Genomic DNA, 23,206 nt, shown 5'->3' on the forward strand with positions numbered 1-23,206 from the left:
AATTAGGGATTCTGGGCCTGGCGCGATGGCGCAAGTGGTTAAGGTCCTCACCTTGCACGCCTGGGATCCCATATGGGCGCCGGTTCTATCCCGGCAGCCCTGCTTCCTTCCAGCTCCCTGCCTGTGGCCCGGGAAAGCAGTCGCGGACAGCCCAAAGCCTTGGGACCCTGCACCCACGTCGGAGACCCGGAAGAGGCTCCTGGCTTCGGACCGGCATAGTATCAGCCGTTGCACTCACTTGGGGAGTGAATCATTGGACGGAAGATTTTCCTCTCTGTCTCTCCTCTTTGTATAGCCGCCTTTCCAATAAAAAAATAATAAAAAAAAATCTTAAAAAAAATCAAATTAGGGATTCTGAATGATCTGCTAATTAAACACCTTTTTTCTAACCGATTCATCACTCATCTCTAGTTCAGCTAATCCTAGCTCCCTGTTTCAAATTCACTCTCTACCCAACAAACCAGTCTCTTTCATTCAAGGAGGAAAGTACTAAACCTATGTTAGCTTTTAAATCCAATGGAAATTTTAAGTGGGAAGTTGGCAGTTAATCAAAGCATGCAATTATTCTTTTAAAATAAAAACAGGGATCTTTTTCTTTCATAAATTAAGTTTAATCGATAATTCTGCTTCAGAAATAAAAAGTTCTAAAATAAGAGTATAAACACATTTGTTATTTTTCAGAGTTTATTTCTTTTTTTCATTTATTAGCAGTCAGTAATGATCCAATCTGTCATTGAGTGTTGTAAAGAGGTTAAAAATGTAGGTAGATGAGTTACTCGTCCTAAAATACCACAAATCCACCAAATGCCTTATCCTTAATATTTGTGGATGGGAATATAGCACCTGCTTGGAAACAAACAAACAAACCACAATTCACCTAAACACCAGCCCCAAAGTGTCTGACATAAAACTCAAGGATTCAAACATTCCAATAATTTAGAAACCACAAACTATTTACTGATAAAGCCAATAAAGGCTTCAAGTTCTAAAGAGGCCAAAGTAGTAAAGGAATAGGTTACCAGTCACGGATGGAAAGTATCACATTTCCAGTTGTTGGTGGAAATTAATAAAAGTCTGAGGAAACACACTGCGGTTAACAGCACATTCCTGCTTCTCATGGAACACTTTAATCTTTGTTTACAATTGTTTTTCCTGGTCATTAATGACTCAGATATAAAAAGAATTCCTGCTTTATTCTTTACAAGCTGTCAACAAGATGGAAATACGGGGTGCGGGGGGGGGGGTGCGGATTACAGCACACATTAAGCACAAGCAGAAAAAATGCACACTTGATAGATGAGGCTGTGATGACAGGAGCACACGTGGCCTCTTCCGCCCCAGAGCATAGCTCTACCCACACACACAGAGCCAGACTCTGGACTTGATAGGGTACATCATCCAATCCAAGGGGACACTAGCAAAACCACCCCGCAACTCCTAGCACACCAGAGGATGGCACCCAAAACACATGGACGGATTCTGCAAGGGAGAGCACTTACCTCTACCATGGTTGAGAATCAGCCCTTTTCTATGAATTCTGGCTTCTCCTTAACAGGTCCTAATACTAAAAGCATAAAAGTCCTTTTCTGGAGAGCTACTGGTGTACCAGTTGTCTCTTCTTAGAAATGACTACTAGGAAGCCAGTTTATTTCAAGACAGATCACTTAAACTGGCCATCTCCTGGGAGCCTCTACTAACAATATTTTAGAAAAAGCATGGAAAACTGGAATCAATAGACAACCCTTAAAAATTCACATCACACGCTGACCCCATCTTCCTCTCTGGCAGTTTCAGCTAACTCCCACATTTCCTCATTCAACTTCCCACAGTTCCTCAGAGTGTCCTCCAGAGGATAAGTAAGGCAAGAAAACAAAATCCACTACTGGGACCATCCGGTCCTAAATGATGCAGAGCTGACTACCCACTCTAGTTAGACTTTCTTTGAAGTACTAAAGAACTTGGAGGCTTCTCTTCTCTGGACATCCCATCTCATCACAATGCCTTCAGCTGAAGAAAGGATTGTGCCATTGATTCTGAAATTGAGCCCAGCTTTGGATAAGCAAAAACATGAAATACAAGAATCTCAAATGCATTCCTTTCGCAATACCCATGTAAGTATATTCAATAGAAAGTATATATTTGAAAAATATAAATTACCAATTTGTGGTTTGCCCTCCTGTTCCAGTCTTGAATCTTCAATAATTTGGATTTGTATTTTTCTCTTTTCTTTTTCCCCAGAGCCTCCTAATTTCAAATTACTTGAGTGATTGGCTTGATTCAAGGAAAGAAACCAACCTGTTGTTTCATTTAGCTACAAGTTCAGAAATAAAGGACCCTATTTATGTAGCACACTCTATCATCTACTGTAGAAATTTCATTTCAACCTTGTTACATTACTAGCAATTACTGAGCTGCTGCAAAGCACTCCCTTTCCCTCATAACAAAGCTTGTCAAAGTTTCTGGGAAATAAACTGTGACTTTAGCCTTTATTGCGTTCTGCTGGAATCAACAATTACAGAAACTCAGCCATCACAGATCGCTCTCCCCATAGAGTGCGGAGGAGAAGGCGGTGTAATCCAGGGCGCCAGGCACACTGCCTGGGCCTGAGTAGGCAGGCATTCTCTTGATGCAGTACTGGGCCTGATCAGGGGGCAGCTCTCGACGCAGCTCCTCTGCCAGGATGTATGGCTGCAAGAAACACAGAAGGGTTCACAGAGTCAGAGGTCGAAAACATGGGAGCAAAACCAACTTTGATCCCTACACATTTTTTTTGCATTGGTTTCACTTTTAAAAATGATTAAAGGCAGACTCTACAGAGCACGGTACCAGGCAAACAACAAAAAGCACAGTTTTATTGATAAAAAAAAAAAAAACCCTGTCTAAACGGTAATCTTCCCTTTTTGGTCAGCAAGAAATTTAGTATGACCCAAAAGGCAAAAGGAGCAACATTTATTAATATATTATCCTCAGTATTTCTCATGCACCATAATGCAAGTGATAAATACTGTGCTTGAAGTTTCACACCAGAAAAACAAAGGACAGTTGTTTCCTATCATACACTGAGGAATATTAAACAGGGATGTTTAACTTAACATCATTGGTATATTTATTTCAAAACAGGAGGGGAGAGGGAAACCATTTTCCTGTTTGGCTTATTAAAAAACCAGAAGTGTGTGACTGCCAGAGGAGCTCACTGTCTCTGAGAAAAAATAAAACTGACATTTAACTATGGAGGGTTTTCATTTTGTTTTGTTTCTTAATGTCACACATCCAATGGGAAATAAGACAATGCTGGCTGGAAAGAGTCAAGGTAAGTAAATCACAAACATTTCAGCATAGTACAGGCAGGAGTCTGGGGCGGGTGGATGAGACATGGCTTATTACTTTCTCAGTCGTTTGGGCTTTCTCTCCTCCACCTTCATCCCCAGGGCAAATGATTCTTTTTCAAAACACACCTGCTATCCTTTTTCAGCTAGTTGACCTTGTTGGACGTTTAAGGTCAAACGAGGCTGTACTCAGGAAGTTTCAGCACTCGGACTTCTCTTGGTGTTACCGGTCTTTACCTGCTCAGCCAAAACCCAGACTAAAACAGTGTCAGCTCGAATTGAATTTCTCTTCCTGGGATGTTTTTGTCATTTAAGGGGTAACAGAAGTCCAGGGCTTAGCATTAAATTCCAAATTTCTTGGCTAAGTGTGTCGAATGCCTTGCCAATGAGCTAAGTGACTGAGTGGCTATCTTTAACTTTGCTCCAGTGGCTGGGAACCAAGTCAGGGTTGCTGACACTCAGGGAAAGGTTCCCAGGATCATCACAGCTGAATCTGAATTCTGTGCTTTCTCCTTGCAGAGTCAGACCTATCCATGTGCAATGCCCACACCTACACACACACATACACACACACACAATACACACTATTGGTCCTTCTTCTGGAAAACTCAGTATGTGTCCCAAGCACAAATGTCAGGAGTGAATGTCTGTTTACTCTGCCCTGGGGACACTACCTTTAAGCCTGCTCGTCCCTGTCCAGATTTAGTGCTGGTATTGTGTGAGACACCAGCATGAAAGCAGTTTTTGTTATTTGCAATGCTGCTTCCTTCTTTCTTCCTATTATTTATTTGTTTACTTGCTTGTTTTGTTAGCACAAGGCAGTGGCCTACTGCTGAAGGAGAAGAAATTCCAGCAGAGCAGACCTTGTCAGAAGCCAGGATTCGGAAGGAGGCGATGACCTGCTCGGCGGTGTCCGTGTCGGCCGTCTCTCTAGTCATGAAGTCAATGAAGGACTGGAAGGTGACAGTGCCTTGTCCATTGGGATCAACCAGGGTCATGATGCGGGCAAATTCGGCTTCGCCCTGCCAGGAGGTGCCAGGAGGTGGCAAACAAACAGTCACTTCCACAGTACCTCTTTCTCAATGCTAATCTCGCTCTTTCCCCTACTGGTGGCAAGTTGCTTTGAGTTTGTAAACCTCAGCGTTCCCTGCATTTCCTGTCAGCACCTTTCCAGGAGACACCCTCCCCCGCCCCCTCTACGCAGTCAGTTGCTGCAGTCAGGCACTCCTGATGTCAGATTCCTGCTTCCCTGTGACCCACACTGTTTGCCTAGCTCACACGGCCCTCTTAGGGAAGAGTAACACACAGCGAGAATTGGGTCTTGCCTCAGATTGTCACAGAGCAAAGTGATACGGCTAAATCAGAAGGAAGTTCAGAGGAGACACTTTTGATTTTAGAGTTCTGGAGGAAATCAAGGCAGGTCAAGTCCAAATATGTATAACTGGGTAACAGACAAACACAGACACATTAGAACTACCACAGCACACAGGGAAAGCTGTTTTTCTTAGCTGAGTTATTACTAAAAACAATTTACCTTGAAACATATGAAAGAAAAAGGACCTTAAAAATCATCAGGTTACCAATGCCAGTAAAATGTATGCTTCAAAAGGAAGAATACTAGTATGTGAATTCAATCTTCTTCAGCCGCTTAAAAACCATCAGGATGGGGACTGGTATGGTGGCTTAGCACGTTAATCCCCCGCCCTGAGGTGGTGGCATTCCCTGTGTGCGCTGGTTTGTGACCTGGCTCTTTCACTTCTGATCCTCCTCTCTGCTTATGGCCTGGGAAAGCAGCAGAGGACGGCCCAAGTTCTTAAGACCCTGTATCCATGTGGAAGACCCTGAAGAAGCTCCTGGCTCCCGGCTTTGAACTGGCTCAGTTCTGATTACTGCAGCTATTTGGAAAATGACCCAGTGGATGGAAGATTTTCCTCTCTCTGTAACTCTGACTTCCAAATAAAATAAGTCTTTAAAAAATACATATAGACATCATGATAACCCATGTTCTTGATTCCTTCTCTAGAAAACATTATTAAACAAAATATGGGAAAAATGCTTTGATGCAGTATGTTTATTTTTATATATCAACAACTGCATTTTCAAAAAAAATAACCAATTCCAAATTTGATACCTCAGTTTAAACCAGTCATCTATGTTATAGACCCAAGATCAATAAAATATCAGATCTTAGTAACATCTTCACATCTGTCTTACCAAGTCGTAACCCATGGAAATCAGGCAGGCTCTGAAGTCCTCATGATCCATCAGTCCATTCTTCCTCTGTTGGCAAATACAAAGAATTGGATACAGTAAGAATTAGAGGCAAGTTGAGCAGTTCCATTTGACCAAGTGTACATCTGGTAAGAAAAGAGCATTTGAGGCTCTGCCAAGATTGTCAAGGTCACCTGAGATTCACAGAAGAACAGAAAGATGTTACAAAATATTTCTTTCAAAGGAAAAAGGGGTGAGGGTGGTTTATAAAGACCAGACAAAAACGAAAGACCACATTCAACCAAGTAGCAGAAGGAATTTGTCAGGAGCTCACTTCCGCCACCTACTGGTGATAGAATATATTACAAGCATTAGTTACTTGTAAAATCCATCTCCATAGAACTGAATCAATAACCCTACAACAACTCTAAGGCCTTTGGACCAGGCTGCAATGACCTTTCCAAGGTCAGCTCAGCTTTCCCAGAAAAACATGAGAGGACAAGAAAACTCAAACAAGATGAGAAAAGGCCAGCTTAAGATCGGGACCCAAACTCCATAGAAACAGGGTTGTCAACATAGAGCCCTAGGAATGACAGGAGGCATAAAGCTGGCTGAAGATGTTCTTGAGGGTTTTGTGGAGATGGCTAGCATTGAAGCATTAGCACAGATTTAAAGAAATAACTTGTATTGGCCGAGCCAATTACTAACACGTTCTTATCTGATGTTTTCATTTACAACACGGCCAACCCGAAAGCCAATGATGCAGGTTGCTTCTGTGGATGGAAGCTCCCTGTGTTAGTTCTCGCTCCCGTGTTTAGCCCTCAGTTGCCATTTTGGCCTGCCACGACCCCCTAGAGCTCCCTCTCTGGCTCCTTGCCTCCTTCTTTCTCTTCTTGCTCCCCAAGTTCTCTCCTCAGAGAAGCACGTGACACGCAGAATTTTGCAGCTTGACGCCCTAAACTCAAGCCCTGGGTTCGCCCCTCCTCCAGGCCTTGGCCCTCCTGAGTCCTCACAGCTTGGAGCTTTCACCATGTCACTTCAGGTTTTTTAGCTCCCCATCACCCGTCACATTCTGTGTCCAGATGTCTGTCTCAAACTCAGATCTTCCCGTCCTTTCCACTTCCGACTTCATTGCTGAATGAGATGAAGCAAAAGAGATCTGCGTTCCTGCCACCTCTCCATTTCTCCACAAATTCCATTTCCCTACAAGCCACACAATTACTAATTCCTAAACTTTCAGGTTCTCCATGGTCTTCCTTTGCATTTGTGCTGCAAAAGACTGCCTCATCACCTTGAAATCAAATCAATGTCCTTTTGTCCTATAAGATAGCCTAAATGAGACAGAATGTCCTTCAACAGACAAAGGTGGATTTGTGCAGGGACAATGATTAATCATTTCCTTGCACTAGAGGAAACTGACTTGGTATCCAGAGGATAAAGTCAGGCCAGCATTACAGTATGTTTCTAAATAATAAAGTTGGGAAGTAACCATGCACATGCCAATTTCCATCTCTGTGTATTTTTTCACTTAGGCCTGTCACAAATAGATCATCTAGACTCTGTAATGGGTCTGCCCTTGTGTGCTGAGTCCAGGGGCATTTCAGGAACTCCTTGCTGGTACTCGTAAGTCATAACACTGTGCAAAGCAATGGAATATTCTTTTTCTAATGATACTCAATGATAAGATTATGGCCTTCAAGGTCTCTTTTGGCCAAGTGGTTAATAAACTGTGACCTTTCATAAAAATTATTTTTCAGTATTATTCAAATCAGAATACCAGATAATACTCTAAAAACAATACTATGAAATTTTGTATCATCTTGTCACTGTTATTTCATGAGTCTTTCTCAGTTCATTGAAACTAAAAACAGAGGCTGGAACTGGTGCATTCAGGTAAAGCCACTGCCTGTGACATTTGCATTCCATGGTGCTGGTTCATGTCCCTGCTGCTCCACTCCCAATCAAGCTTCGTGCTAACAGCCTGGTCAAGGCAGTGGATTATGGTCAGTGTATGGGCCCCTATCACCTGTAATGAAGCGCCTGACTTCAATCTGGCCAAGTGCTGGCCACTGTGGCCATCTGGGGAGTGAATTAGCAAGCTGGGAATCTCTCTTTCTCATCCCATCTCTCCTTCTCACTGTAATTCTGATTTTCAAAATAAAACAGTTTTAGAAAATGAAAATCGAGTTTCATGTTGAAACAACAGCTTAAAGTTTTCATTAGCGTTTAGCTAAACAGTTACTTAGGCAAAGTACAAAAGAATTTTGTATTTCAGTCTTTAGAAAATGAACAACAACCACATTTTGTTAAGGATGCACTTTCACAGAGAACAAATCAAGCTTTGATATCAACTGCAAATGCCTTCATTCAATGAACTGCAGGGAACAGCACCCAAGAGCCATGGCAGAGCCTAGCCCACTCTGCCTTGGTGACTATTTTCCTTTGTACTAACCATTCTCCTTCCCAGTGAACTTTTGCTGACACTCAGACATCACAGGTGGGCAGCACCATTTCAGGAGCACCATTTACCATCCCCAGTCATACCCTGTCAAAGTGGTTGAAGGAGGCTCTGAACTCATTCATCTGCTCCTGGGTGATGCCCTTTGCATCCCTTGTCAGGATCTGGGTCTCCACCTCGTTGATGGTTCTAGCGATGGTTGTCAGCAGCAGCTCCCACCCAACACGGATGTGCTGCAAGGAAACAAAGGGAATGATCAGCCCCAGGTTCTCCCAGCATGTTGGCCTTGCTTCTTCATCTTCCTAATAGGAGAGTTCACCCCAAAGGAGAGAAGTTGGGCTTACTATTACAGATGTCCCTCCACTGTTTGTTTATTTAGCAAGATCCAATGGTGAGAAGTACTCTGAAGTAACATCAGGGTTCTAACAGTGTCAAATGGTACTTTGCAGATTAAACATAGTCTGTGACTAAAAATAGCTTCTCAATTTACCAAATAGCAGAATGGGCCCTGCCAGCTCCCAAGGAGATCCAGTTGCTCAAAATGGGAGAAATACAACAGTCCAGTTTCTGATACAATCTCTGATGAAGATGGATGAATTCATTGTGGTAGGAACAATACTGATGTTAACCTCGATAACTATTGTTTACAGAATTCATAAGGTTTTGCCATACTAGTAACTACAATGACTTACAGAGGCCTAACTTTTATACTTGCAGAACTCAATAAACAAATAAAGACAGGTATATGCAGCAAATACTCCAGGATGGTGACAAAGTCACCATCAGAAACAAAGGCCACATGGGCCTGTCAGACTGACCCACCTCCATGGTGTAATTCGTATGCTTGTTGTCGAAGACCAGGGCCTCCTGGATGAGCTGATGGTCTCCCTCCAGCTTGTCGATGTTGTTCTTGTAGTTAATGATGTTGTGTTCGTACTGTTTCAGCTGATTCATCTGGTCTTCCAGGGCTCCTGTGATCTGGATGGAGCTGCGGGCAATCTCCTGGTGCAGGCAAAGGGGGACACAGCAGAAAATGAATGGACTAGCCTCCAAGATAGCTACATGGGGTGCACAATTTCTGATCATGCGTTAGGTGTTACGCCAGCCTCTAGGCAACAGCCAAAGCACTGGGAAATGGGCAGTCTCAGGAAACATGGTCTACTTGTAGCCCATCTAGAGAATGGGGAAAGAGGAAGAGATGCAGATGGAAATCAGAAAGGCCAGAGCAGTAAGATATTAGTCCTTACAACCTTCTTGCCCATCAGAGGAAACCCCTTTGGGGAGAACTGCCCTGTCCTCCTGTTCTGGCAGAGCAGCCAGGCACATTCACCATCCCTGCGGGCTTCCTTCACCACAAGATTTCTTGTCTTTAAAGTTAATATATTATCACTAAAAGAGAGATGAGAGGAGAGGTAAGTGAGCCAACAAAAGTGTCCTGGCTGTTCTTAGGGATAAAATAAACCTCAGATCTCATTCAAAGACCATTATACATAAATGTTCTCAAAAAGCAAACCAGTTGTAAGTCTTCATGTGTACTTCCAAGGCACAGAAGGATTAATAGAGGCTGAACACCAGTGAAGATCCCTGCCATAGCCTCTAAGGACAAACCAAGCAGACTGCAGCAAGAATATTCCCACTCCATCCCAGCCTGAATAGTGTCCCCTCCGCACATGCGTGTGCGCACGCACACACACACACACACACGCACACACACATCATGCAAGGCCAGGGCACATGCATCCACAACAGCCTAGATGATAGGTGTACAAGGTGCTGCCACAGCCCTGAGTGGAGAGAGCAGAAACTACAGCACAAAAGAGATCGCTGCTGCATCATATTCAAAGCTTCTGAAAAGGTCCTGGCAGGTGTCGACCTACCTCCATCTTGTTCTGGATCCAGGGTCCGATGGCATTGGCTTGTGCGGCAAACTGGCGCCGCAGTCGCTCATTAGTGTGCTGGCGAGCCAGCTCTTCCTGCAGGGACTGATCCCGGATGGGCACCAGCTGCTTCACCTGTCAGGGCCCAAGGACAACCAAGGTTAGAGGCCAGCTTTGACCTCAGAAGAAATGACCGCAGGGGGAGGAGAAGGGAATCCCTACTCCAGGGACTACAGCGACAGCTCGGTGTAGCTTTGACTGCCACCCAGTGCCACTAATTCTCTGCTGAAAGGCTGGATGAGTTGAAGGGTATTTAAGAGCCTGCTTTAGGGACATTGGTCATTTTTCCAGCCAGAGTCTCTTGGCTTATAGCACCAGATCCATGGGAGATGGGTCCCAAGTGCAATGGATTTATGAACTTGGATGAGTTTGGCTATAAGTTAGCATTTCCTTTGATCATGAGTGTGCAAACACACAGGAATATTTTAGCTATACCCGGGACTTTCTCACAATAGCAATCGAGGCATTCTCGGCACCAGTTCAGCAAGTGCATTTTGCAGTACCATGTGTTTTCAACACTTACACTCAAAATTTAAGATTTAGATCAGTACGTATTACTCTAACGTGTTTCTTTCACCATCTTCAACACACTTCTGCGTTCACAAACACTATGATAAGAAGAGATCTGCAGATCTCTGCGCTTTCCTGGATTGCTGGGGGCTCCAGGATACACAAAAGTGAGGAAGCCTTGTTGGGTTCTTCAGTTTGACTCTACACAGTGTTGAGTCACTCAGAAATACTCTGCCTGGCCTTGCATGTTTCCAATTCTGTTTGTCAATTACCTTTGCATATTATGTGTTAGTTTTCTTTGATTCAACAACAACAAAAAACTACTTCACAAATCCTTATTTTTTGATCGTCTGAGAAGCTGCTGCTAAAAATATTCAGTATCTGTTTTATAAAAGCCTAATAAAAAGTCAATTTGCTTTCTAATGTACTAAAAGAGAGAAAAGCTTGTCGCATTTTAAAAAATTATCTATTTTCCTTTCCCTGCCACATTTTCAGGAAAACCCCTTAACCTGGTGTATTTCTATTATCACTCTGGCTGTCAGGAAGACCAGAGCTAAATGTAAAGCCATAATTCACCAGCTAACGACTATCTCTAGATGGATGAACATCCTTCTTCCCAAATGAGCTCGTCCTCTGCTTATGGCTTCTTACTAATGTACTATGTGTATATTTGTATAGACAGCTACCTCAAGTCTCAGTGTGCACACTGGGATGATGAATTATGCTATAATTTAAGACATGAAAATAATGATCTTTTCAGAATGAGACAAAGGGTACAAATAATCCTGTTTGATACTAAATGCAACTTGTGGGTAGTTCCCCAAATTTAAGAAGCAGAAAGTTAGTAGAAATATTTTATTTCCCAGATATATATTTGTTTCTAAGTGACTTTTCTGCATTTCCAATTCATATAGGAAGTGGGCATTTTTGTGTGGAGTTGAAATGTCTCCATCCCATACGGGAGTGCTTGGTTCATATGCCCAGCTCCGGCTTCTGGCTAATACAGACCTTGGGATTCCATTCCTGCCTCCCAAAGGGAAGTCCTGGATTATATTTGTCTCCTGGGCATTTGGGGAGTGAGCAAGCAGACCATCCTTCCTCTACCTACCCTCTGTGTTTCTCTGTGTATATGTCTCAAATTCTAAAAAGAACTAATTCACATTGATGAGAAGTCTAGCCTATATCCTAAAATTCTTTTAAGAAGTACTATAAGCAAATTGGTTTCTCAAGTCTTCAGCTCAGGTTTTTAAAATTGTCTCCCTTACGAGTATCATAATTTGCATTGCTTTTGCTAACATCTGTTAAGATTTTGCTTAAAGACAATCTTTGGGACTACCATCATGGTGTAACAGGTTAAGCCACCATTTGTAACATGGGCATCCTATATCAAAACATCAGCTTGAGTACCAACAGTTCCTCTTCTGACACAGATCCCAGCTAATAATATTCCCGAGGAGGCAGCAAAGGAGGCCCCAATTCCTTGGGCTCACACCCACAAGGAAGACCCAGTAGAATCTGATCCTGGTTCCTGGCTTTGAACTAGTCTACTATTGGCCCCTGTACCCATTTGGGGAGTGAGCCAGTGAATGGAAGATCTCTTTTGTTTCTTCTCTGTTCTATAACTGCCTTTCAAAGGAAAATGAAATAAAACATTAAGAAAACAACCTAACAAAGGGTCCAGCTGTGGAGCACTAGGTTAAGCTACTACTTAGCAGCATTGGTAACCTATATCAAAGCACAGGTTCGAGTCTTGGCTGCTCCACTTTTCATTCAGCTCCCTGATAGCATGCCTCAGAAAGCAAAGGAAGATGGCCCAGTGCTTAGACCCCTGCCGCCCACTTTGGGAGACCTGAATGGAATTCCTGGGTCCTGGATTTGGCCTGGTCATTGTGGTCATTTTGGAGAGTGGATGATTTCTCTCCCTCTGTCTCTATGTCACTCTACCTTTCAAATAAATAAGTTGTTTTTTTTTTTTTTAAAGAATCTAATACATTTTGCCTGTGACATTTAGGATGCAGGTAAATGATGGTCATGATGCCAAATTGGGCAGTGACTCCAGGTCACCAATTTGCTAACCTCTGTTCTGAGCCCTGGCTTCAAGAATGCCCCCTTCCTCCCACACGTGGTTCCCACTACCCACCTTGTCCCACTTGGAACGGAGTTCATCCATGGTGACAGTGCTGTACGGGTTGCTCGAGCTGATCCTGATGCTGTAGCTCTGAATCACCTTCTCCACCTCGTTCTGGATGGCCATGATGGACTGCCGTTCCCCATCTGCCTCAGGTAGTGTGGCCTTGAACTGCTCATGAGCAGTGATCAAACTCTACATCAGAGATACAAGTGAAGAAAACCCAACCTGGTTTTAGTGTTACTTTTGCAGGTGTTGGTGTTCAAATAATTATTTTTTTAAAAATGTTTCTTTTATTATTTGCAATCCTCAGCTACTGTTCAGGTCTCACTTGCTGCTGATGAACAGAACTTAGCTGCCCTTCTAAACAATCAGTGTTATCTTTGTAATCCTACAAAAGAGTACCTGACATCGGCTGCCTTTGTACCAAGGGGAAGCAGGCAGTACTTTCCTACTCAAAAATAAACAAACAAACAGCCAAGGAAACCAACTCCCTTTATCTAGAAGGCTTCATAAGATCTGTACTTATTGAACCTGTTCTTTGACCTTCATGTCTAAAATAGCAGCCTTGTGGGATCAGCTGCTCAAATAAGCCCCCTGCTTTGTAAACCACCCCAAGTACAACAGGACTGTTTGGTTTGGATGCTACAACAGATCAGCTCCCAATAGACCTTTGTGAAACAAAGAGTGACTTCCAAGGCACAGCTAGAAGTTTCACTTATTAAAAACAAACAAAGAAATCAGAGTATTAGACTGGGCCCATCCAAGAAACACGGCCTAAGCCTCTTTCATCGATACTGCAATGATCAAGGAAGTAATGGCCCCTTCCACCCCAAAAATCCAGGCACAAACCCATCTAGATGATTCCTTTGCAGTGAGGCAGGCTTCAGTATTTCTTGCTGGATTCTTTCTGATGGCATATCTATTAAAGTTGGAAGTATTTTCTCTTTATGTTATTTTATACATCAAATTCCCTGGATGATGGTCTCTATATAAGTCGGATCATGCTATGTAAGAATGGCTCTTCTCGCTTTCCTCACCCCATAAAAACCTTATTTACAATTGTAAAGTGCCAGAAGTTACAGACTGGACATTTCAGACTAATTTGAGGTGTCTTAGGATTTTTCCTCTGGCAATACTTTGTGTAGAGAAATGAACAGTAATAGTCATACACTTTGCAAAGTGGTTAACTTAGCAGACAATAAACTCTTAACTTTGCATGGATAATTCCAATGTCATATGTGGTGATTTTACTCAATGATTCAGTACTTTTCTTTAAAGAGCAGATCCTTTCACATACATTGAAAACCAATAATTCATTAATAATCAATTCAAATTCAGTAACTAACTTAGTTGTAGCCCAGACCAACACATACATTTTTAAGCTAAGGTTCAAAGATTAATTTTGGGCTTTCTAACCATGTTTTCTTATAAAAGTAGATGTAAAGTATGACAAAAACCTAAATAGAATTCTAAGTTTAAATAACAATCTCTAACTTTGTACTAGTAGTTTGGGGTGGTCACGTGGTCCAGCAGGCTAAGCCACCACTTGGAATAGACACATCCCATACTGCACTGCAGATCTGAGTCCCAGATGCTATGTTTCTCATCTAGCTTCATGATAATATACCTGAGAAAGGACCAGAAGATGCACTAAGTGCTTGGGCCCCAGCATCCACATGGGGACCTGGATGGACATCCTGCCTTCTAGCTTCACCTGGTCCCATTCAGTTGTGGTCATTTGGGGAGTGAGCCAGTAGACTGAAGATCAGTCTCTTCCTCTCTCTACCTTTCAAATAAATAAACCACATGAGTGCAGGTTTACCTGGATTTCCTCAATGCTGTGAACAATGAACATATCCTGCAGATCCTCCATAGCACCTTCCATCCAGTTGTTAAAAGGAGCAGCTCTCTTGGCAAACTCCAGGTGAAGCTGATCAATGGTTTCTAGCAATTTCTCGGTTCTCTGAAGATTATGAAGTTAAATGGAAACAGATGTTTCATGGATTAAGTAAATTCTCTGAAACATATCCAAATGGAAACAGGTACTCTGGAATAATAAACTAGTATCTGACATTTAGGAGATGTCTGCACAAGGCTGTGTGATGCTTACAAGAAGACCAGATTGAGCTCTGCAGGCCTCTGAGGTGCCATCTGAATTAAAAAAGGATTAAACACCAGCCAAAGCAACTACATTTTTCAAATACACAGTAACTAGAGAAATGATTCCCCACCTGGGCATCTTCTGTCATTTTACAGTCAATGGTACAGGGAGAAGTTGCATCCTTTCCCAAAGTCACCCATTTGGTGAACACAGGAGACCTATTGGGAAATTTCCTTTCATCCTTTTTCAGGATTTAACACAGAGACTCTCTCACCTCTCTGATCCATGGCAGCACAAAGGCTTCAGCAACTAGGATACTGTGCTTGTCTCCCAGGGTGAGGACAAAGGGGAGCGGCCGGGAAAAGCACTCCATATCTCTATGTCTGCCACCATCAGATGCACATTTCCTCCCATTCTAAAAGGCTCATGCTGCTTCCGGTACACATATAGTCCTTTGTCTATCTTTCAACATTTCTTTCCTTAGGGAGTTATGTCACAGTCAGTGGCCATCTAGGAAGCCTGAGATCATGTATTTTAATTGATAGATCAGAAACAAGGTGAAAAGACTCCAAAAACTAATAAACAGTTTCTTTCTTTGCTATGCCATGATTGTTTCACAGGTGAGAGACAGTTAAATTATGTACAGTTAAACGCCAGCTACCCACCGCTATCTACCCAAGTCTTTCCCTTGGGTAAGGCCAAATTCACCCCAATCCTTTTTCATATCTTGATGTCCTGCAGTATTTGTTGTTCTTTTTCCTTAGCACATCTCAATCAGGCTCCTTCTGCTGTTCTGACCAAATGTATTCATTTAGGGGGACTTTGGGAAGCTCCTTGTAGTTATTACTTGATAGAAAGCGGCTTTATGCCACAATCTCACTACCCCTGGACTTTTTTTTTTTATCCAAAAGAATGTTTCACTGCTACATGACTAAATTATAGCAAAAACCTACCAATTTTCCATTTCCCACCTACTTCCACCTTTTTGTGCTCTCTTTAGAGATTTTTTTTTTAACCAAAAAATCTGTAATTTCATAGACGAATAGTTGCAGAGCAACAGAAAATTAATACCAAGGACCAAAGACTTAATTTAAGAACCTCTGTTAAAAAAGGTCATGCCAAGGTGGCTTCAAGACTTCACCTCCAAGGCCTCTCTCCTCTTCTGGGTGAGCGTTCCCAGACGGTCCCACTGGTCACAAATTTTTTGGCACCTATCGTTGACATTCACAGCATCATGATAATCCAGTTCACTGTCAAATGGGACAAGAAATTAAAGATTAACCTTTCCAGATTACACAAGGGACATGGACACACAGGCTCAGCAGATACTGGTAGATTTAAAAACAGAAATCTGATCAGAGGATTGGCAGGGTCTTTTGGTGTTTTGCTTATCCTACCATTGTAAACACTAACACTCTTGTCAGATAAGTAATGAGAATTAGTAAAACTCACACTGGTCTCCTGACTTCTCAACATTTTGGCTGACTTTATTCTCCTTTCTTTTTCTCCCTGAACCTTCCTGCTCCCAACCACCCCATCCTCATCCCCTACCCCCAGGCATGATGTTTAAGTGGCAATGAACCTTGTAAAGTGAAGCCAACTATGTGACCTGAGGACTGTGCTCAGGGCCAGGCTGCACCATGGCAACTAGAGCCACAAAATGAGTGAAAGGGGAAGGGAGGTGTCAGCTTGCACCACACAGTGTCCTTGGCTGCCTGGGAAAGGCACCCATCTGGTCACTGGGTGGTGCATAACATCCAGAGGAAGGCAGTGACCTTGCCTAGCACCAAAAGGCAGCAGAACACAGCTCAGTTGCTTTAGGACAACAAGGGTCTCTGACTTGCCTCTGGCCACCAGTGTGACAAGCAAGAATACAATGATTTCTTGCTAAGTACTTTTCCTCATCAGACCCATCTATGTATCTTGCTGCAATCTTTGTGAATCAATTTGAACTTACCATTAAACCAATTCATAACTAGAAAGTTAATTCAGTAGCTTCAGGGATTAAACTTTGAATCCTGTAAAAAAGTTTATCACCTTTCAAATGAAGATGAGAGGTAGACCGCTGAGGGTATAAGGATATCTTCTGGGGACTTGTTCAAAAGTAGACTAGGATAAGAAAACTTTTAAGACATCGCCTCCTACCCCCATTCCTGGGAAGCTTCTGCTTGTTTCTCTTACATTAGGACAGTGATGGTTCATTGCTTTGGTTCTTTTCTTGAATAATATTAGTTAATGCTTATGAAGTATTCTTGCTCTGTAACTAGACAAAGGACGTATAAGTGGTTCTTGGTAGGAGCTCTCCATCACCTCATTAAAACTACCCTATGAATCAAAACCGTGGGTTTCCTCATATGCACAGATTGAATCTAAATAATACTAGACTCTACCAGACTGAAAATTGTCTTTCTAAGTAGGGAAAAAATGCAAACTACCAAAACATACTAGAATAAAAATCAAAAAGGTCAGGATCTCCAAAATGCTAATATTAAAGAATAGAAAGCAAAGGGGCTGTCACTGCATTGCAGCAAATTAAGCCACCGCCTGCTGTACCAGCATATCATATGGGTGCTGGTTCAAATTCCAACTATTCTACTTCCCATTCAGCACCCTGCTAATGTGACTGGAAAAGCAGTGGAAGATGGCACAAGTCCTTGGGTGCCTGCACCTACAGGGGAGATCCAAATGAAGCTTCCGGCTCCTGGCTTCAGCCTCACCCAGCTGCAGCCATTTGGGGAGTGAATCAGTGGATATGAGATCTCTCTGCCTCCCATCTTTCTTTCTGTATCCCTGCTTGTTCAAAGAAAACTAAAACTAAATAAATCTTCACAGGAAAAAAAAAAAGAGTTTTTTTTCTCAATAAAAACAAAAACCAAAAAAACCCTCTAGGAACCTCACTGATAAGTCCTGGAGAGAAACGCTCACCCTGCACAGTGATTCTCAGTGTGGAGGAGGACACTCCTCCCCCTCCTCCACCTCACACACGATGGTCCTGCACGTCTGCTTGCCAGGAGATAAGGTGGGCCTAACTGCATCGATGTTCTGTATTTTGAGAACTGTACATTCAAAAATTTATTTAGGAATTAAGTTAATCAACGTTGGTTTATGTTGAACACAGACCTCAAACTCTGTATCTGATCTGTGTACATACATGTGTACCAGGAATGATAGGAATATAAAGTTATTACTTACATGTTATGAGTAACTGTCTAAAGTCATTCCACATATTCAAGAAGCTATGTTAGAGCACTAAAAAAATTTAGGTTTTCCTCAGCCCTTTACTTACAACTGTTAATGAGGAACTCAAAAGCCAATATACAAGAAGTAGGAAAAATGAAACCATGTAGAGATCACCAATACAGTGTGCAAACTGGATATAAAGATCACAAATAATTAACAGTTTCTATATGAGTAAGGTTGAAAAACATATTAATTAAGGGGTCTGCTCTGGTCAAAAGCAAAGAACATGGGAGTTTTAAAATGTAATAGATTCAAGCATAATCAATTATTTGGGTCTATTGAAGTTATCTCTAGATACCAGGCTCCAAAAACTCTGCAAATATATCTAGTTGCAAAGAGTGGGTAAGGAAGAGGAAATGCAATTTTACATTCATGAAAATGGGGCAGAGGCCTTAAAACTACTCGGAAACCCTGCACGGAGACCCCTCTGCTGGGAATGGCCACACCTGGGCTTTCCGGGTACAGATCAGGGACCAGAGGATGTCTGAGGAGCTTATTGCCAGTTCTTCACAGGAAACAAAATGCATGGAAGTGACGCAGCACTTATTGATTGGGTGATAAACAAAAGCAGGGTCATCATATCTTTTCCTTTAAAAGTGAGGCAGTGACTTCGGTTTTGCGTTTTATTTTCCTGAAAGGCCTTAGGCTCCATGTCCTACAATCTAGCCTGGGAGAGGCTGCCTTTCCACGCTTTTCCAGCCTCAGGCCTCATCTGCTTGGAAGCAGATTTGCCTTGTGCTGGGGTTGGGGATTCTCCTAAAACCTGAGAAGCAAAGCAGAATCTGTCTCTGTATTTAAACACAAAGAATCTTAGTCAGAATTCTAGCATGGACAGACAGGCCAGCTTCACTAGCCCGCTACATTCCGTGCCCGCATGGCTCCTGTGGCTCACGGGCTCCTGGTAGGGAAGAGGTTAGTGGTGGCACATACTTGAGCTCCTGCGCAATGGCTGCTATCTGCTCCACGCGGTCCTGGTGTGCTGCCAGGTCGCTCTCAAAGGCCTCGTGCTTCCGCAGCAGGGCTCGGACCTCCGTCAGGGACGCCGACTCGTAATCCTTCTGTAGCAAGATCTGCTCTTTGCCTGCAATAGAGGATAAATATGTCGGTGGCATGCAGCAGTTTCTCTGTGGCACTGAAGTGTGCAGGGAAGATCGAGACCCCAGTGATGCAAGAGGCCAAGTACCACTGACCTGAAGACACAAGTAAGCATCTCTGTGGAATTACTTGTAAAGGCTGCCCCAGTGCTCCAGGGGCTTGAAGCTCTCAAGTAAGGAGGGGAAGGCACACAGAAAAGCAAAGCTGTACTTTCCATCACTCCGAGCAGGAAGTGTCTGCCTTCCCAGTGGGGTACTCTGGAGGTTAGCAATTACTGCCAAGAGCCACCTGGGGTAGTGAGCTAAAACTCTAGTCCTCTGTTCTATTCTGGCTCCAATTCTTATTGCTAAATTTCTGTTGTTAATTGTAGCAGAAGCACTGTTTTCCTTCATGATAATAAATAGTACGGATTTTCTTTCTTGTACTTCTACTTAATTTTAAATATCTTGTGAAAAATAAAATCAAAAAAGTATATTTTGATGCAAAAAATTGGAATCCATGTATATTTGTGTTTCCCCTACCAAATTCTCTCACTTGAGCAACTGCTGTAGTTCTAACTGAAGTCACATGGATCTCTGGCTTCTCCCCTTATAACAGTTTAATTCTTTAAATGTCCATATATTTGGCAATGACAACACTGCACTGATGTGCCAGATACTGATTGAAAACTTGGAGCAACTCATTAAATCTTCACTTAAGTCCTACAAGGAGTGTCCCCATCTTGAAGAGGACACTGAAGGCAGGAGAGGTCAAGACCATGACCAAAGCTTTCAGCTTTGAAGCATCAGACTGGGTCTCCCAGCTGCCTGGTTCCAGCACCTTCACTTTAATTACCTGCTACACCGTATTCAAAATCAAGCATTGATATAGCCAGAGAGAGAGCCAGAGAATGAAGGGCATTGCCCAATCCCTCACCAAATAGATTGTTATGTGATGGGGGGGGGGGGATGTTCTGTTCTTCTATCTTAGCAAAAAGAGCTACTTACTGTAATAGAAAGGCACAGAATATTGGGTTCATTCACCAAAACTACTTAAGTAGAACCCTGAGGGCATGCTCTCTCTACATCAGGGGCCCTGGGATGATGCTGGGTGACCGTTCCCCATCCCCAGGTACTAAGGCGTTTGGGAGGTTGGGTGAGGCTTCTCTCCTTATCTTCCCCCTTTCCCACAGATACAAGAGGAAGGAAAAAAATTGGAAACAATGGTCTCACCCACTTTCCCCTAATCCTTGACCCTTCCCACTCTGATCAACTATGTAAACATCATCAAAAAGAAAAAAAAAGAATGAGTTCATATTGTGATGATTACCAAAACAGTTATTATGTAAGGTCTGAAAGAAGTAAGTAAATCGAAGTGCGATAAGGAAGTTAGATTCCACAAAAATAATATGTTGCATTCTTCTCCTGAATGCAGACACTGTAAGTAGGATGTTGTGCTGCTCTGTGGCATTTAATACATATTCTTTTGGGCAGAATCTGGTAGCTGGCTCAGGGATATCTAACTCACAATTAAGAAATAAGCAGTTAATTGTATAATCAAATATATTTACATATTTGATTATATGTAGGTATATATAGACAGAAGGAGGCCAGGCCTTACGCAGTAAGCACATGGAGAACACATGTTAAGTACCACATGATCTGCACAACGTTAATCTTCATGCTTCCCGCCTGAAGAAAGTTAACACTGACGCAAGACAGCAGAGAAAAGTGAGACAGCTGCCCGCGGCATCTCTCTACATGATAGTAATGACACATTGCGTCTGCATCCAATTCAACTCTGAGTTTTCAAAAGCTAAATGCAAGTCTTGGCCACTTACCATAAGCCCAAGTTTCATGTGTTGAGGCCTTCTGCCTGAACTTCTCTGCCAGGTGCTCCAAACGCTCTAGTCTCCGTATCTCGTTGAGCAGCCATTCCTCATAGCCCTTCTCTGCCTGTTCCAGCCTCTGCCAGGCACCAGCAATATCCTGGAATGGGTCAAGGACAAGTTAAGGCACATTCATCACACCAACCTTCTACAAAGGTCCTTGGGTTCTCCTATAAATCCCCTCCATAATGTGTTTCACCATGTCCCCCCACCATCACTAAGCATTCATTCAACTAATTTGACTTCTAAACGTCTTAATCATCACTAGGGTCTTTTAGCACATAGTTGTGATCATCATCTAATCTGTCACTTCTCCAGATGTGGACAAAGATGAGCAAAGGCTCAACTTTATGGTTGGGGCTGGTGTTTTGGCACATGAGGTTATGCTGCCACACGCAACACCAGCATTGCGTAAGGGCAATGATTTGAGATCCTACTGCTCCATTTCTAATTAATATCCTGCTAATGTGCCTGGGAATGCAGCAGAGGGCTTGAGTCCCTGCACAGATGTAGGAGACCAGGAAGAAGCTCCAGGCTCCTAGCTTTCATCTGGTCCAGCCCTGGCTGTTACAGCCATCTGGATAGTGAACCAGCAGTTGGAAAATCTGTCTGTCTCTCTTTCACTGTGTACCTCTACCTTCCAAATAAGTAAGAGTACATCTTAAAAATAACTTTAACAACTTTAAGGCTACAAAAAGACACAATGCCAAAACCCCTGATTCAATGACTGGGAAGAATTAGCCCATTGGTCACTGGCAAGGCAAATAATGACTTGGTATCTTGCATGCAGCTGCCACTAGTGAGAAAATGAGTAAGGGTAAAAAACACACATAAGTTTGCTTACACAATTTTCAGGAGAGACAATCAATAAGTAATTAAACAAGTTCATTTCAAGTAGTGATAGACGCCATAAAGGAAAAAATAAATTGGGGTTAATGGTATTGAGAACCCATGGAGGTGGCTTCTGTAGGTTCTTCAGAGACATGTCTGAGGAGGTGGCACTTAGGCTGAAACCCAATGATGGAAGAAGCCATCACAAAGAAGTCGGGGAATGAGTACTCTGGGAAAGGAAACGAGTTCGAAGCCCTGAGAAGCAGATATGCTCAGTCTTGCAAGAGTAAAGGTGCATCAGGGCAGCCATGGCACAGTGAGCTGCAGGTAGGGGAAAACAGGCAGAACAGCAAGGTAGGCAAAGGTCAGACTGCCAGATCCTGTGGGTCAGGGTCATGAGCCTGGGCTGTACAATAAATACTTCTGGAGGTCCCTGCTGGGTTTGGAGAAGCAAGCAGAAAATACTTGATGGATTATAAAAGATGACAAAGGCTGCTCTACCAGAGCTGCACTTTAAGGGCAAAAGAGAGCCATTTAGGAGTTACTTGCAGTCCAAGGAGGGGTTAGGAAGGTTTTGCTTCTGGAAGTGGTGGTGGAAGCAGAATATTGGTATAGTCAGGAAGGACAGCCATTGATTCTGGTTAAGGACCTGGATGCGAGGAAATGACAGAAAAGCACAGTCAAAAATGAAGGCTGAATATGATGGGGCTTTGGCAACTTAGGGCAAACAATTTACTGGGATATAAGAAATTGTAGGAAGACTCTTTTGGATATGTGGGTTTGAAATCTTTTTTCAGATATTTGGGTAGACCTACAGGTGTGGAGTAAGAAGTAAGAAGTGAGAGCTGGAGGCACAAAAGTGTTGAAACATAAGTGTCACGGGTGCTAATAAAATTAGTATTTACAGGGCCTCGGTCACTTAACAGGTGCCAGCCCACAACATTTACAGATATGTAGAGGAATCAAGGCCTTGAGTACTGATGGAGAAAGCTTTGTGGGTAAGAGAAGAAAACATCAGGAAGGCCAAGAGTGAAGATTTCAAAAAGGAAGCAACAGGAAACGGAGTCAAAGCTACTGAGTCATGCAGGGAAGTGAAAATAAATGTGCTGATCAGTTTGCTAATAGAGACATCAGTGACTCTGATGAGAACACATTCGGGTTGACCAGGAGATAAAAGCCAGGGTCCTGCAGGTTGAAGAATCAAAGCAGCAAACACGCAGATAAAGAGAAGGCAACCAGAATATCTAGATGATTTGCCATGGAAGGAGCCAGTAGTGAGAGGCTGTGATTTTTTTTTTTTTTTTTTTTGGCAGCTTCTAGAGCGCTTTGGGGATTCCAATGCTTATAACTGAGAAAGGGGAGAGAATATTGATGCAAAGGACAGGGAGGTAAATGTGAGACCCAGACCCCGAGAAGGCGAAATGGTGGGCAGTGAGAGCTGTGAGGAGAAGGCATGTGATGCAGGCACTAACAGATCTGAGCAGGGACATGATCAGGAG

The 23,206-nt window shown here is 42.9% G+C and overlaps 1 protein-coding gene across 3 annotated transcripts in view; it reads right to left on the reverse strand.

Annotated features, from left to right (window-relative positions):
- Positions 1 to 673: 673 nt before the first annotated feature.
- ACTN2 (actinin alpha 2) overlaps positions 674 to 23,206 on the reverse strand; it is a 67,575-nt gene continuing 45,042 nt past the window's right edge. For 2 of the 3 annotated variants that reach the window (XM_040968082.1, XM_040968081.1), the window contains exons 11-21: positions 20,829 to 20,976; positions 18,845 to 18,995; positions 15,816 to 15,924; positions 14,396 to 14,536; positions 12,583 to 12,765; positions 9,873 to 10,007; positions 8,818 to 8,997; positions 8,082 to 8,228; positions 5,541 to 5,606; positions 4,190 to 4,348; positions 674 to 2,688 (exon numbers count right to left, since the gene is read on the reverse strand). In XM_040968082.1, coding sequence (XP_040824016.1) covers positions 2,530 to 2,688; positions 4,190 to 4,348; positions 5,541 to 5,606; positions 8,082 to 8,228; positions 8,818 to 8,997; positions 9,873 to 10,007; positions 12,583 to 12,765; positions 14,396 to 14,536; positions 15,816 to 15,924; positions 18,845 to 18,995; positions 20,829 to 20,976 — 1,578 coding nt within the window. In that variant the 3' untranslated portion in view covers positions 674 to 2,529. Of the gene's footprint in view, positions 2,689 to 4,189; positions 4,364 to 5,540; positions 5,607 to 8,081; positions 8,229 to 8,817; positions 8,998 to 9,872; positions 10,008 to 12,582; positions 12,766 to 14,395; positions 14,537 to 15,815; positions 15,925 to 18,844; positions 18,996 to 20,828; positions 20,977 to 23,206 lie in introns of all 3 variants that reach the window. The other variant, XM_040968083.1, reaches the window with a different exon arrangement.

This window comes from Ochotona curzoniae, unplaced genomic scaffold (assembly GCF_017591425.1).
Source record: "Ochotona curzoniae isolate NIBS_2020 unplaced genomic scaffold, NIBS_Ocur_1.0 scaffold_4683, whole genome shotgun sequence".
NCBI lineage: Eukaryota > Metazoa > Chordata > Mammalia > Lagomorpha > Ochotonidae > Ochotona > Ochotona curzoniae.